This window comes from Carcharodon carcharias, chromosome 1 (assembly GCF_017639515.1).
Source record: "Carcharodon carcharias isolate sCarCar2 chromosome 1, sCarCar2.pri, whole genome shotgun sequence".
In the NCBI taxonomy this organism is placed as follows: domain Eukaryota; kingdom Metazoa; phylum Chordata; class Chondrichthyes; order Lamniformes; family Lamnidae; genus Carcharodon; species Carcharodon carcharias.
In genome coordinates, this window is record NC_054467.1 from 9,895,972 (window position 1) to 9,911,310 (window position 15,339).

The 15,339-nt window shown below is 43.7% G+C and overlaps 1 protein-coding gene across 1 annotated transcript in view; it reads right to left on the minus strand.

Annotated features, from left to right (window-relative positions):
* grid2 (glutamate receptor, ionotropic, delta 2) overlaps nucleotides 1–15,339 on the minus strand; it is a 995,712-nt gene that overhangs the window by 293,677 nt on the left and 686,696 nt on the right. The window contains exon 4 of the mRNA XM_041192382.1: nucleotides 12,625–12,830. Within this exon, the coding sequence (XP_041048316.1) occupies nucleotides 12,625–12,830 (206 nt within the window). The remainder of the gene's footprint in view (nucleotides 1–12,624; nucleotides 12,831–15,339) is intronic.

Genomic DNA, 15,339 nt, shown 5'->3' on the forward strand with positions numbered 1-15,339 from the left:
TTGATTGTTTGGTTGATAGAGAGAAACTTTTTTTTGCTGGTGGGAGAGTCTAGAACTAAGATCAGAACCAGTCCACATGGGAGAAAGTTCAGAAATATGTCTTCGAGCAAAGGGTGATAGATGTGTGGAAATCTCTCCTACAGAAAGCAGTGGATGCCAGCTTGATTAATGATTGTAGGTCTGAGCTTAATAAATGTTTGCCATCCAAGGGTATGAAGCGATGTGCAACCAAGGCGGGTTGGTGGTGTTATGATACAGATCAGCCATGTATGAGCGAAACAGGCTTAATGGGCTGAATGGCCTCTTGCCAAGATGAGAACAGTGAGAAACATGACAGGCAACCATTCATGACTGAAGTACAATTCCTGTGTGACCTGTTTTTGTTGCATCCAAAAACGTTCAGTCCTCAATGTGACTTCACTCTGGAGTATTTATTGAACAAAATCGATCAAGGGTTGAGAATGTAATTCTGTCCAAACTGATAGCTGGTTCATGATTAATTAGACCTTCGCCTCTGAATTTCACACAGACTGTCTTTCTGTATCTAACACCACTATTTACATTTGTGAAAAATGGTTCAATTCTAAATCTATTTCATTGTTACTAGATTATGTTTTTTCCTCTTTACCAAGCTGCTGCATGCTACGATACAGCTGGAGTCTGGTCAATCTGTTTTAGACTGAATAACAATTAGTACATGGTATTAGGGTGAATGAAAGGAGGGATTTTTTTTCACTCCCAGCCAGAAAGCAATGTGAGATCTGGGCCATTTAACTGGGGAGCTGCATTAGGAGGCCTGGTCTATTTTAATGACCATGCTTCATTATCATTCCTCTGTTCTGTCTGTCTGTCTGCAACAGGCCACTAGATTCAGCCCACCTGCTTTGTGCCTCTGCTGGTCGAAGGTCACTGGGCTGGCAGTCGGGGGTGGGGAGGGATGGGCCAGGGTCAGGAGAGTTTTATGGGTCAGAAGGAGGGAGTCTGAGCTTTCTTTGCATGGCCTAATGGACCAATTGTTTTACTGATCACAATTAAGAGATGAGACAAAAATACCCTCATTAAGCAGTTAAAATTGTATTGGTGTTCCTATGAACTTGTATCCTGATACACATTTATTCATGTGGTCTTTCAACCCAACCCAGGTAGGCACCTGAAACATTCAAGGAAAGAACTATAGAGTGGAAAATGAGTGGTAGACTATCACCTGGATTTTAATTCCAATTGGCAGAGGGAGTTCAAATCCCTTATATTAAGTCTAACATTCTTTCCTCTGTTAGTCTGGGCTTACTGGGAAATACTCATACCTCTGTGGGAGTGCTGCATCGTCAGAGGTGCCGTCTTTCAGTTGAGACGTTCAATGAAGTTCCCTGTCTGCCCTCTCGTTGGACGTAAAAGATCTCATGGCATTAACGGAAGAACAGCAGGGAATTTCTCCACAGCGTCCTGGCCAATATTGATCTGGCACCCAACAGTACAAAAGAAACTGATTATCTGATTGGTGCCTCGGGGAACTTACTGTGTGCAAATTGGCTGCTGTGTTTCCTACAGAATAGTAATGACTTAGAAGTACTTAATTGGCTGTGAAGCACTTTGGGACGTCATGAGGCAATGAAAGGTGCTATATAAATGCAAGTTCTTCTCCTTGTTGCCACATAGTGCCTGTTTTTGAGGAGGGGTATTTAGTTAAAGTTTAGGAAAGTTAAATATTGCGCATTTTAAAAAATCCTTTTGCCTTGCTCCCAAGCCAGATGTACAAAGCTGAATATGTATCCCAACCTCTCCCTGTATTTGGGATAAAACACCTTCATGTTAGGTAAGGGGTTCTGAGATTTTGACCCTGCCATGGTGAAGGACAAGCAAAATATATGTGTCATCAAATATAAATCACCAATGGGAGTTATTTTCTTGAACTGGAAGTGGAATGTTTCTGTAATTTCGTGAGCGGAATCTCTTGCCTGCTCATTTATCGACAAGGATTTAAACTCAGGTGCAAGAGCAAAGTACTGTGGGTGCTGCAAAACTGAAATAAAAGCAGAAAGTGCTGGGAATATTCAGCAGCTCTGGCGTATAGAGAGAGAAAGAGAGTTAACGTTTCCAGCTCTGTTCCTCTCTCCACCGATGCTGCTCAGCACTTTTTGTTTTTATTCAGTTCTGCCACTTCAGGTGGCAATCTGCAGCAAAGGAAGTCTTCAGGAAAGAATAGCTTCTTCTGCAAAACTTCCGAAGATTCCGGGCTGCTGTTATTGTGGCATGCCACCTTTTGAGAACGAACAACTTGAAGGACAGCAAGACACGCTTGCTGTCTGTCTCTGAATGTGGTCTTGAAGAGCTGTCATAAGTCATTTGTACTCAAACCACACTGGAAGCTTTCCAGTTAAAGGTTATCTGCATGCTAAATGAAGGTCAGAATGTGGCATTTTGTTGAAAGGGCCAGTGCTGGAAGGTATTTTCTCATCCCCTGTGATCTCTCGGAGGATGTTGAAGAATCCATAAATATTTTCTAACCATCACGCACTACACATGACAAAGTTGAGAGAGCAGCAAAAGCAGTTTTTTCTTAAATACAATTTAGCATTTCCACGATTGTTTATACATTACCTTTCCCGACCGACAAGAATAAAGCCTGCTATCATCTAACATTTTATGGCTTCCCATTTTAGAACATTTGATTAATTACCAGTCAGTTCCCACTATTATGTGCCATATTACCTCAAGCGCTGAACTGTATTGAAGATTTTATTGTCTGGGTTTTCATATGAACTGTTTGGATCCTTGCCAGTAAGGAGCGGTGATTTTGCACTTTACGACTTACAGTTTATCTGAAAAATGCTACCTTTTATCTGTGGGTTTGGGAGCAGAATAAGGGTTTCTCATCTAGTCTATGTTGTTGCACAGTACAAAAGGACATTAAAAATAGGAGCAAGAGTAGGCCATTCAACCATTCAATAAGATCATGGGTGATCTGAATGTGGCCTTAACTCCACTTTCCTGCTGCCCAAATTTTTCCCCAAAACTTTCCTGCTGTCACTGGACTGGTAATGCTCTGCGGACCCGGGTTCAAATCCCACCGTTGCAGATAATGGAATCTGAATTTAATAAATACCGGGAATTAAAAATCTAATGATGACCACAAAACCATTGTTGTAAAAACCCATCTGACTCACTAATGCCCTTTAGGGAAGGAAATCTGCTGTTCTCACCTGGTCTGGACCTACATGTCCAGCCGCAGCAATGTGGTTGCCTCTTAAAAATGCCCTCTGAACAAGGGCAGTTAGGGATGGGTAATAAATGCTGGTCTTGACAGCAATATCCACATCCCACGAATTAATATAAAAAAATCGAACAAAGCCTTTCACGTGCTTTCAATGGCTTTGCAGGTAAATTGCACTATCAACAAGTGGTATGGGCAGATCAGTGAAGGCTAAAAATTTGGACTGAGTAAAATAGCTTAATGCTTTGTTGGGATTGTAGGTATGTTCTTTTTGAACAAGGCTGGTCTGAACTGGGGGCCTCATCTTTGCTGATCTACTGCATGTGGTTAGGAGAAATGATATCCATTCTCCCCACGCAGCCCAATGCATATGTGAAAGCAAGATTTTGGGGAAGGCGCATGCTCGTAAGAATGTTATTGATATGTGTAGGGTTGTACACAAAGAGGGAGTGTGAGTCTCCGTTAATGAAAAGAAAATTATGCTGCTGAAGGTAAGTCAATTGAAAATTTCAAAACTGAGAATGCCAGATTCTAGTTAGGGTATTAAGGGTTAGAGAACCAAGGCAGGTAGATGGATTTAAAAGACCGATCAGCCATGATCTAGCTGAATGGCCTACTCCTGTTCCTGTCAGAAAACAATTTTAAAAACAGTTAAGGCCACAGAAAGCCCAAGTGGCTTTATATTCTATCAAAGACCCTCAATGGAACTTTCAGAAAACAAGCTTGCTCTCCAGTAACAATCTTAATCCAAAGAAAATGAACCACACGAACGCTGGAAATTGTCAGCCTTCTTCTGCCTCGTTGTTCTGTAACTGACCACAAGTGCCACTGTCGAGCAAGTGTCAAACCAATAGAAGGCTGTGACCAATCATTTAAGCTGTGAAATTAAAGTGGTCCAATTCTTCCCACAGGATGCAAAGAATTGGTTTGAAACTTAATTTGCTTCAGTTGAGCTAAAGGTCAAATCATTTCTGCAGTCAGAATCGCCATCCAGGGGTACAAAACATAATTACCACGTTAGCTTGCACGGGCTAATTTGAAAAATTCAGGCTAATGCCTTTAAGTCAGTCCAGCAAAGAAAAGTGAGACCGGCTTTCAAAACCACGGCTTCGGGTCTTTGAGGGAGACATAAAATGTAGGCCATGATTTGCAAAGACTACAAACCCTGTGTGAGGGTTGGTTGTGCCAAATTAGGAAATTATCAAGCAGATTTAGTTCCTGGAGCAGCAATGATGCTGCAGAGTGGCTCTGATGCTCACTTTCTACTAGTTCTCATAGGTGGTATATCTGCCTTGTAGTGATTGGTGAAAGAATAATTCATCACATTACTGATCAAGCCATTATTCTAAGCTTTATCTTACTCATTCACAGGATGTGGGCTTCGCTGGCTGGGCCAGCATTCATTGCCCATCCCTAGTTGCCCTTGAGAAGGTGCTGGTGAGCTGCCTTCTTGAACCGCTGCAGTCCATGTGGTGTAGGTACACCCACAGTGCTGTTAGGAAGGGAGTTCCAGGATTTTGACCCAGTGACAGTGAAGGAACGGCAGTCAGGATGGTGAGTGACTTCGAGGGGAACTTCCAGGTGTTGGTGTTCCCATGTGTCTGCTGCAATTGTCCTTCTAGATGGTCGCGGTCATGGGTTTGGAAGGGACTGTCTAAGGAGCCTTGGTGAATTTCTGCAGTGCATCTTGTAGATGGTACACACTGCTGCTACTGTGCGTCAGTGGTGAAGGGAGTGAATGTTTTTTAATATGGTGCCAATCAAGCGGACTGCTTTGTCTTGGATGGTGTTTGAAATCTATCCCATTAGCACAGTGGTAGTGCCACACAACATGATGGGGGGTATCCTCAATATGATGCTGGGACTTCGTCTCCACAATGACAGTGCGGTGGTCACTCCTACCGATATAGTCATAGACAGATTCATCTGCGGTTGGTGAGGGTGAGGCCAAGTATGTTTTTCCCTCTTTTTGGTTCCTTCACCACCTGCTGCAGACCCAATCTAGCAGCTATATCATTTAGGACTCGGCCAGTTCAGTCAGCAGTGGTGCTACCGAGCTACTCTTGGTGATGGACTTTGAAGTCCCCCACCCAGAGTACATTCTGCACCCTTGTCACCCTCAGTGCTTCCTCCACGTGGTGTTCAACATGGAGGAGCACTGATGCATCAGCTGAGGGAGGGCGGTCCGTGGTAATCAGCAGGAAGTTTCCTTGCCTACATTTGACCTGATGCCAATTGACTTCATGGGGTCTGGAGTCAATGTTGAGGACTCCCAGGGCAGCTCCCTCCCGACTGTACACCACAGTGCCACCACCTCTGCTGGGCCTGTCCTGCTGGTGGGATAGGACCCAGGGAAGGTGATGGTGGTGTCTGCGACATTATCTGTAAGGTATGATTCCATGAGGATGATTATGTCAGGCTGCTGGTTGACTAGTCTTTGAGACAGCTCTCCCAGTTTTGGCACTAGCGGCACTAGCCCCCAGAGGTTAGTGAGGAGGACTTTGCAGGTCAACAGGGCTGAGATTGCTGTTGTCGCTTCCAGTCAATGCCGGGCTGTCCATCCGGTTTCATTCCTTTTTGAGACTTCGTAGCAGTTTGTTACAACTGAGTGGCTTGCTAGGCCATTTAAGAGTCAACCACATTGCTATGGGTCTGGAATCAGGTACAGGCCAGGTAAGGATGGTGGATTTCCTTCCCTAAAGGGCATTAGTGAACCAGATGGATTTTTACAACAATTGACAACGGTCATCATTAGACTATTAATTCCAGATTGTCGTTGAATTCAAATTCCATCATTTGCCGTGACGGAATTCGAATCCAGGTCCCCAGAGCATTACCCTCAGTCTCTGTATTACTAGTCCAGCAACAATACCACCATGCCATTATCTATATTTCACCAAGACAATGCTGCCTCATTCAAGGAACATTATGGTACTTGTTTAGTATAGATGCATGTCTCTGTGGGTAAGGCTTCAGAATTTGTTTCAAATTAATATGTGCGGGCCGTTCCCAGTGTTTCTTCAGCACTGGCTTAAGAACCTGGGCAACATGCTGCTAAGGTATGGACCCACCACCTTCTAGAAACTTGAGATCATCCAAAATGCTGCTGCCTGTATCTTTACTCACACCAACTTCCACTTTCCCTTCACTGCTGGTCTCGCTGACCTGCATTGACTGCCAGTCTGGCAACACCACCATTTTCAAATTCTTATCCTTATTGGTGGAATCCCTCCACACCTTTGGCCCTCCCTACCTCTTTAAGCTCCTCCAGTCCCACAACCCCCCTGATAGCTCTTCGCTCCTCTAATTCTGGCCTTTCATGCACCTCAGATTTCCTTCACTCCACCACCGGTGGCCATCCACTTAAATCACTCCTTAAAACCCATCTCTTTGACCAGGTTATTAATATTCTACTCTAGAAAGGCAGCGCTGAAATATAGAACTGGAACCCATCTTAACACACTGTTACATTTATTTATGGAGTCACACATTACAAGCATATACCTCCTAATCCAACAACTGCTGTTTTAACTTGCGCCCATTTATGTGTCTGTTTATACGCGCTCACATGGAGCCCCGGTTAATGCCCACCGTCTGCATACAAATAAACAGAAATAAGATAAAATTATCAGTTGGTTACCTGTCCTAATATTTCCTTATGTGGCTCAGTGTTCAAATGTTATTTGATAGTCATCCCTGTGAAGCAATTGGACATTTTATTTCATTAAAAGTGCTTTAAAAATGCAAGTTGTTGTCTATGTCCATTGGGGGAGACACAGACACCTCTCTTCACTGCTGAGATCATGATCAGATTCAAGTGGTGTTCAATTATTTATTTTAAAGCTTAATTACTTTCAATGAAATTTAAAAAGCTGTTTCTTATTTTCCCATTTCTGTGCTCCACATGCACACTGGCCAGCAGCCAGGCAGTTCACCTCAGTTCACTCTAAGTACCACTCTAAGGGGGGGTGCCCAGAATGACTGAATTTCTGCTTCCTCTTCCCCCCACTATTAGCAAGTAGCTGCTAATTGTTCAGTACCTTCTTGTGTCAGTGTGGTTAAGAACCTACGAAGAAACATGTGTGCAAAGCAGCTTCTTTTTAATCCACAACACAACACTTTGAAATTCCAGAGTGCTCTGCTATCACATCACCGTGAAGCCTTCCATTCTCCATAACCTTGAGTTCCTCCAAAACCCTGCTCTAATCCACATCAAACCACTCTCGCCCATGATCTCATAGGTTCCTGGTCCACCAACACCTCAGTTTAAAAATTCTCATTCTCTGCTGAGAAATTTCTCTGTGGCCTCACTGTCGGTCTGTCCGCAAGCATGACCCAGACCTCCCTGTCGCTTGCCATTTCAACACCCCACCCTGCTCTCATGCCCACATGTCCATCCTTGCATTGTTCCAGTGAAGCCCAACACAAACTGGAGGAACAGCACCTCATCTTCCGACTAGGCACTTTACAGCCTTCTGGACTTAACACTGAGTTCAACAACTTCAGACCATGAACTCTCCTTCATCTCTACTCCTTTTTTAGTCCATTTTTTAATTTCAACTTTAATTTCAATTTTTATTCCTATTTATTTTCATTTTTATTTTTTATTTATTTTTATTTATTCATTCTTGTTTTAATCCTTTTCCCCCAACAGCAACCCCCACCCCCGCGCCCCCCACAGGGCCATCTATCACATGTTTCTATGTTGTACTTTCATAGACCACTCACCCTTGTGCTGCTATTAACATATCTACCACTATCATCACCCTCTGTAGTCCCTACCACTACTATTAACACTCCCATTGCCTTGTGTCCATGGGATCATTGTCAATCTCTCCTTAGCTTCCACCTATCCATGAACTTCTCTCTTACTTTACCTGCTCCACCCCCTCTTAAACAGTATAAAATCCATCACATTTCTACTTCTCTTTAGCTTTGAAGAAGAATCATAAGCACTCAAAACGTTAACTCTGTTTCTCTCTCTACAGATGCTGCCAGATGAGCTGAGTTTTTCCAGCATTTTTTGCTTTTATTTCAGGTTTCCAGCATCTGTGGTATTTTGCTTTCAGAAAAAAATCCTAACTTTTAATGGAGCCATCTGCCAATAAAATAGAATCAAAGAATCTTGGACTTATTACAGCACAGAAGGAGCCCATTCGATTTGTCGAGTCTGTGCTGACTCTCTGAACGTACGAACACATGTACGAACTAGGAGCAGGAGTAGGCCACTCGGCCCTTCAAGCCTGCTCTGCTACTCAATAAGATCTTGGCTGATCTGACAGTAACCTCCTGCCTACCACCGATAATCAGGAATCTGTCTAGCTCTGCCTTAAAAATATTCAAAGACTCTGCTTCCACTACCTTTTGGGGAAGAGAGTTCCAAAGACTCACGACGCTCTGAGAGAAAACATTTTCTCCAAATCTCTGTTGTAAATGAGTGACTCCTTATTTTTAAACTATTAGCCGGGTAAACCTTCTCTGAACTGCTTCGAAGACATTTACATCTTTCCTTAAATAAGGAGATCAGTACAGCACGCAGTACTCCAGATGTGATCTCACCTGTGTCCTCTACAACTGAAGCATAACCTCCCTACTTTTGTATTCAATTCCCCTTGTAATAAATGATAACATTCTATTAGCTTTCCTAATTACTTGCTGTAACTGCATATTAGCCTTTTGTGATTCATGCACCAGGACACCCAGATCCCTCTGAATCTCAGAGCTCTGCAATCTCTCACCATTTAGATAATAAACTTCTTTATTCCTCCTGCCAAAATGGATAATTTCACCTTTGCTCACATTATACACCATTTGCCAGGTCTTTGTCCACTCAGTTAACCTATCTATGTCATTGTGTAGCCTCCTTACATCCTCTTCACCAATTACTTTGCTACCTATCTTTGTGTCATCAGAAAATTTAGCCACCATACCACCTGTCCCTTCACCCAAGTCATTGATATGGTCCCAGCACTGATCCCTGTGACACACTACTCTGTACATCCCACCAGCCAGAAAAAGGCGCATTTATAGCTGAGCCATGTTTCTTGTTAGCTAGCCAATCTTCTTTCCATGCTAGTACATTACCCACTACCCCTTGAGCTTTCATTTTCCCCAATAACCTTTGATGTGGCACCTTATCAAATGCCTTCTCGAAATCTAAGTACAGTACGTCCACCAGTTCAACTTTATTCACAGCACATGTGACTCCTTCAAAGAACTCCAATAAGTTATTAAACATGATTTCCCTTTCAAAAAAACATGTTGTCTCTGCCTGATTGCCTTAAACTTTTCTAAGTGCTCTGCTATAACATCTTTCGTAATAGCTTCTAACATTTTCCCTATGACAGATGTTAAGCTAACTGACCTGTAGTCTCCTGCTTTCTGTCTCCCTCCCGTTTTGAACAAAGGAATTACATTTGCTATTTTCCAATTTAATGGAACCTTCCCTGAATCAAGGGAATCTTGAAAAATTAAAACCAATGCAACAACTATCCACAAGCCACTTCTTTCAAGACCCTAAGATAAAATCCACCAGGACCCGGGGATTTGTCAGCCCACAGCTCCAGCAATTTGCTCAGTACCACTTCCTTAGTGTTTGTAATTTTCCCGAGTTCCTCCCTCCCTTCCACTTCCTGATTCGCAGCTAATTCTGGGATGTTACTCTTTTCCTCTGTAGTGAAAATCAATACAAAATAACTGTTCAATTCATTTGCCATCTCCTTGCTTTCCATTATTAATTCCTTGAACTCTCTTTTATTAGGACCAACGTTTACTTTGTTAACTCTTCTTTAGCTAGTCCCAATCCTCCACCCTTCCCTTGGAGCTCGGAAATTTTTTTTCCCTTCAGGTGCTTATCCAATTCGCTTTTGAAAACCATATTGAATCTGCCTCCACCACATTCTCAGGGAGGGCGTTCCAGGTTGTAAACATTCCCCGCATAAAAATACTTTTCCTCACGTCACTTTTGGTTCTTTTGCTAATCACCATAAATCTGTGCCCCCTAATTCTCGACCCTTCTGCTAATGGGAACAGTTCCTCTCTATCTATTCTGTCTAGACCCCATGTGGTTTTAAACACATCGATCAAATCTCCTGTCGGTCTCCTGTAAGGAGAACAATCTCAACTTCTCCAATCTATTCACTCAGCTGAAGTTATCTCATCCCTGGAACCAATCTCGTAAATCTTTTCTGCATCCTACCTAAAACCTTCAAATGCTTCCTAAAATCTGGTCTCTGGAATAGGTCACAAGGCTCCAGTTGAGGCCAAACCACTGTTTTACAAAGGGTCATCATAACTTCCTTGCTCTTGTACTTTATGCCTCTACTTATGAAGCCCAGGATACTGTATGACTTAGTAACTGCTTTCTCAACCCATCCACCAACTTCAATGATTTGCACACATACACCCCCTGGTCTCTCTATTTCTGCACCCCCTTTAGAATTGTACCTTTTATTCTCCATTGCCTCTCCTTGTTCTTTCTACCAAAATGGAATACTTCACATTTCTTTGCATTAAATGTTATCTACCATGTGTCCGGCCAATCCAACAGCCTGTACATGTCCTCTTGAAATCTATCACTATCCTCCTCACAATAAACATATTTCCAAGCTTTGTGTCATCTGCAGATTTTTAAATTGTGCTCTGTTCACCAAAGTCTAGATCATTAATATAGATCAAGAAAAGCAGTGATTTTAGTACTAACCTCTGGGGAACCCCACTGTATACCACCCTCCAGTCCGAAAAACAATCGCTCTTCACTTTTCTATTTTCAGTCACTTAGCCAACTTTGTATCCATGCTGCCACTATCCTTATTTCATGGGCTTCAACTTTGCTGATAAGACTGTCATTTGGTACTTTAGCAATTGCTTTTTGAAAGTCCATATACAACACATCAACTGTGTTACCCTCATCAGCCTTTTCTGTTACCTCATCAAAAAACTTGATCAAATTAGTTAAACACAATTTATCTTTTACAAATCCCATGCTGGCTTTCCTTAATTAACCGGCACTTAGTGACTGCTAATTTTGCCTCAGATTATTGTTTCTAAAAACGTTTCCCGTTATCAATGGGCTCGCTTTCAGTTGGGAGGCTTCTCTTTACTCCCTTTTTCAACAAGGTTATAACATTTGCAATTCTCCAGTCCTCTGGCACTGTCCCCTTCCCTAAGGAGGATTGGAAGATTATGGCCCGTGACTCCACAATTTTGCCTGAACTTCCCTAAGCATCCTTAACTACATCCCATCTGGTCCTGGTGGTTTATCAACTGGTACTGGATTTGCTTGTTGCAATTATCAACCCATGCTCTTACCGTGGTTTAAAAAGAAGAAAAGGACAAACAAATCGAGGCAGTGTAAGATTTGTTTTCTGCCACTAGATGTTACTGACACTATTTACTATCAGTTCCATTTAACATGAAAACCAAGAGCAGTTGAATTACCGATGAGGAAATTCAAAATGGCTGCCTCTCGGGCACCAATATCTGAATGTAAGACTTCAACATCATCTAGGGTTGGACTTTTGTTGCAATTAACAGACTACACACACAAAGTTACGACATTACTGTTTACATTTTGAACAGTCAAATCAATATAGAGCAAGAATTCTGATACCTAACCTGCCTTGAAATACCAGGGGCAGGATCTTGCCCTTGGCAGGAGCAGTTGGGAAGCTGACCACTGCCCGCAATCGGCTCCACACCGCGATTTTATGTGGGCTGGCCAATTAAGGCCCGCCCGGCGTGGAACGCGAGCGGCAGCGCTGAGCGCTGCTTGTGCAGTCGGTGGGGAGGGGGAGGAGGGCAAGCAGGCCTATGGAGCAATACGCGCATGCGTGAGAAAGAACGCTTCAATCTCCCTGAGATTGCCATAAAACATGTCCACTCACGTGACTCTGTCACATGAGCAGGGACAAGCTTTTAATTCAAGTGTTACATTTTTATTTTATTTGTGTTTGATTTTTGGAAACCTCATCCGGCCCTTGGATGAGGCTTCCTAAAAAATGTAAAGGCCACTTGGCCTTTTTTGCCTGCCTGTCAACCGTTAGGTTGAACGGGCAGTGAAAAATTCAGTACAATTGTTAACTTAATGGCCTTAATAGGCCTTTTAATTGGCGGTGGGCGCACTGCCTTCTCCGACACGTGCCCGCCGACCTAATTATTGTGAAAGTGCACGTTGATGTCGGAGCACCCGACCAGTATCAACGCGCTTTATTTCATGCTCCGGCGTGATGGGTGCGCACCCCCCCCCCCCCGCCCCCCCTCACAGCCGCACGCCAAGCGTAATTTTCTGCCCCAGATTTTCATTCACAAAACGCAGATGACTTTGATATAACCAGACGGCACGATAGCAATTGAATTTGGTTACCAAGACGGTGATTCTTGCAGGATGTTGCTCTACGCTGCTGCTGGCCTACCTGAGAAACAAAAGCCTTGGCGGTCTGTGGGCTCAGGAAGAGAATTGCCCGCCGAAGTGTGTCACGGTAGCGGTTCATCTCTTCCAAACGCATTGTGGCAAACATAGTACTGATCATCCTGTTAATGTTGTTTTCCACTTTCTGCAGAGCCACGTCCATCCCTTGCTGAGAAGCTTTGTCCAAAAAGTCCTGAATCCCACGGATATCTGGCAGTGAAAGGATAGCAATTACCTGTTAGGTATTTAGGTTGAGTTATGTAACCCCTTAACAGACACTTTCAAATTTTGCAGCGTTTTACAATATAGTTAATGAGTTTCATTATTTTGCTGCAAATCTTGTACGAGTGCTCGTTGCACAGAGACCTGTTTAGAATAAATCTCCTGAATTAGCATCTTCTTAATTGTGGTTAAAAGTGCTTTAAAGTGCAATAAGAATATAGAAAATCTGTTGAGCAATCTGACATAAGATTCACTTTATTTTTCCAGATATAAGCTGCAAGTCAATGAATATTTTGACAATATTATAAATACCCGTTTTAAAATCTAACAGCGTGTCCTCCAGGTACAAAATTATCACATCTAACAATGATCAGTGACAGTAATGTTACTAATGTAAAGGCACCACCCCATTCCCTACCAAAGATAACATCATTATCTTCCCTCTGGAAAAAAAGACCTTAGACATTTGTGTCCTCTCCAATTGGCTGTGTCTACGTTAACCTCCTTTTCCTCTCCAAGGTCATTGAACGTGCTGTCACCTCTTAACTCGGCGCCCTTGGGCTGGATATTATGTTTCTCAGAAGGGTGGGGGGAGGCAGAACGGAAGCTGAGTGGTCTGCTCGCTCCCTCCCCCACCGCCTCGGCTCGTCCAATCCCGCGTTGGATGGTCGATTAGTGGCGGGCAGCTTGGTGGAAAGGAGGCCAATCAAAGGTGCAAAGGCGGCTCCGTGCCCAATCGGGACAGTCGGCTGTGTGACGTCTTGCGGCAGAGGAGTAATGCCGCGAACAGGAAGTCGGTCACGGACTACAAGTTGAAAGGACCCCGCTCCCTGAATGTTTCTTTGGGAGGGATTTTCTGGCCCCTCCCGCCGGTGGGATCTTCCGGTCCTGCCGGAGTTAAAGGGGGTTTGAATGTCTTGCCGCATCCACCACGGGGGAACCCAGCGTGGTGGTGGGGTGGTGGGGTGGGGGGTTGGGGAGATGTGGAAAATCCTGACCTTCGTTGTTTTTTTTTTAATTAATACTCAAGAAAGCTCAAAAATGAGTTTTTTTTAAAAAAATAAAACATGCCGATGCTGCCTCCTTCCCCAGCAGAATCTACTGTTACATTCAGTCATGGTCCCAGTGGCTGGCCTTTACCTTTACCCATTTGCCATCTCACCATAGCTGCCAGAAAACAGTCCCAAACCTTTTCATGGCCGGTGCCTGAAAAATCCTGTGGGTAACGGAAAATTTCAGATGATCGGGCCTTAACAAGCTCAATAGCATGTCAATTAGTCATTTCAAAATGGCGGGCAGGTTGCCAATTCCCGTGCCTACCCTCCTTCCACAATTTTGGAGAATGGCATGATGACATTGCATTGCCGACCCAATATTTGCGGATGGAAAATCCGGCCTCACACGCCCCCAAAATTTGCTGTTCATGTCCCTCCAATCCTGCTTCCATCCTCCCTGCTGCACAAAGGCTGCCCTTGCAGTCAGGAAGGGTATGGTCCTCTGTGACCAAGGCACATTATCCCTCCTTGCCCTCCTCGATCTCTCCTTCACATTTCATAAGCAATCTCCATGCTTCTTCTGCATTGTCCAGGCTCCTGGGACTGTGGTCACACCTCCCTTTACAAAGGCATTGTGAAGAACATAGTCCCTGTCTGATGTAAAACCCACGGTTCTATTCAAGGAAGAACAAAGGGTTGTTTTCCCATGGTCAATATTTACCCCTCAACCAGCTTCATCAAAAAGATTATCCCGTTATTTACCTTATTACGGTTTGTGGGACCTTACTGTGTGCAAAACTGACCATCCTGTTTCCCTGTGTTACAACTTTTTCACTCTATTTCACACACACACACACACACACACACACACACACACACACACACACACACTCTCGCGCGCACACACCTACATTGCACTCTATCTCTACAGCCTCTTTAAACCCTTATGTCATTTCATCTCTTCTTCAGCTCTCTGATTTTGGCCTTTTGCTGATCCCCTCTCTCGTTGTCCCACTGGCAGCGATATAAGCTGCCCCAAACCTACTCTAATCGGAATTCTAATCTGAAGCCCCTGCCCCTCCCTGTTCCTTGACCACTTTTTGAAAAGCTTCTCAAAATCCATGTTTTCAACCAAGCCTCCGGTCACTCTTCCTAATCTTTCCATGGTTTGGGAGAGACAATTCCCAAATATATTCCTCCCGACCCCCCTTCACGAGTTACCTTGGGAAATTTCTCTATATTAATCTAAATGCCAGTTATCCCAGCAATCATGAGAATGAAAGGAAATGCTGCCTCGATTTCTAGCTTTCAGAGCTGAATTAATTTACAATCGAGGTGGTCTTAGGTACGTTTGAAGAGCTATGTGCAGCTGCAGACGTAATTGTACTGTGGCTTTGCTTTGCCAATCACTCTGCTATGCATTACAGTGCAAACAGGATAGCTTAAGCTTAAACTGCCTGGTGCCTGAAGCATTTTGACTGGGAGCAGTTGGGGGCAAGTAG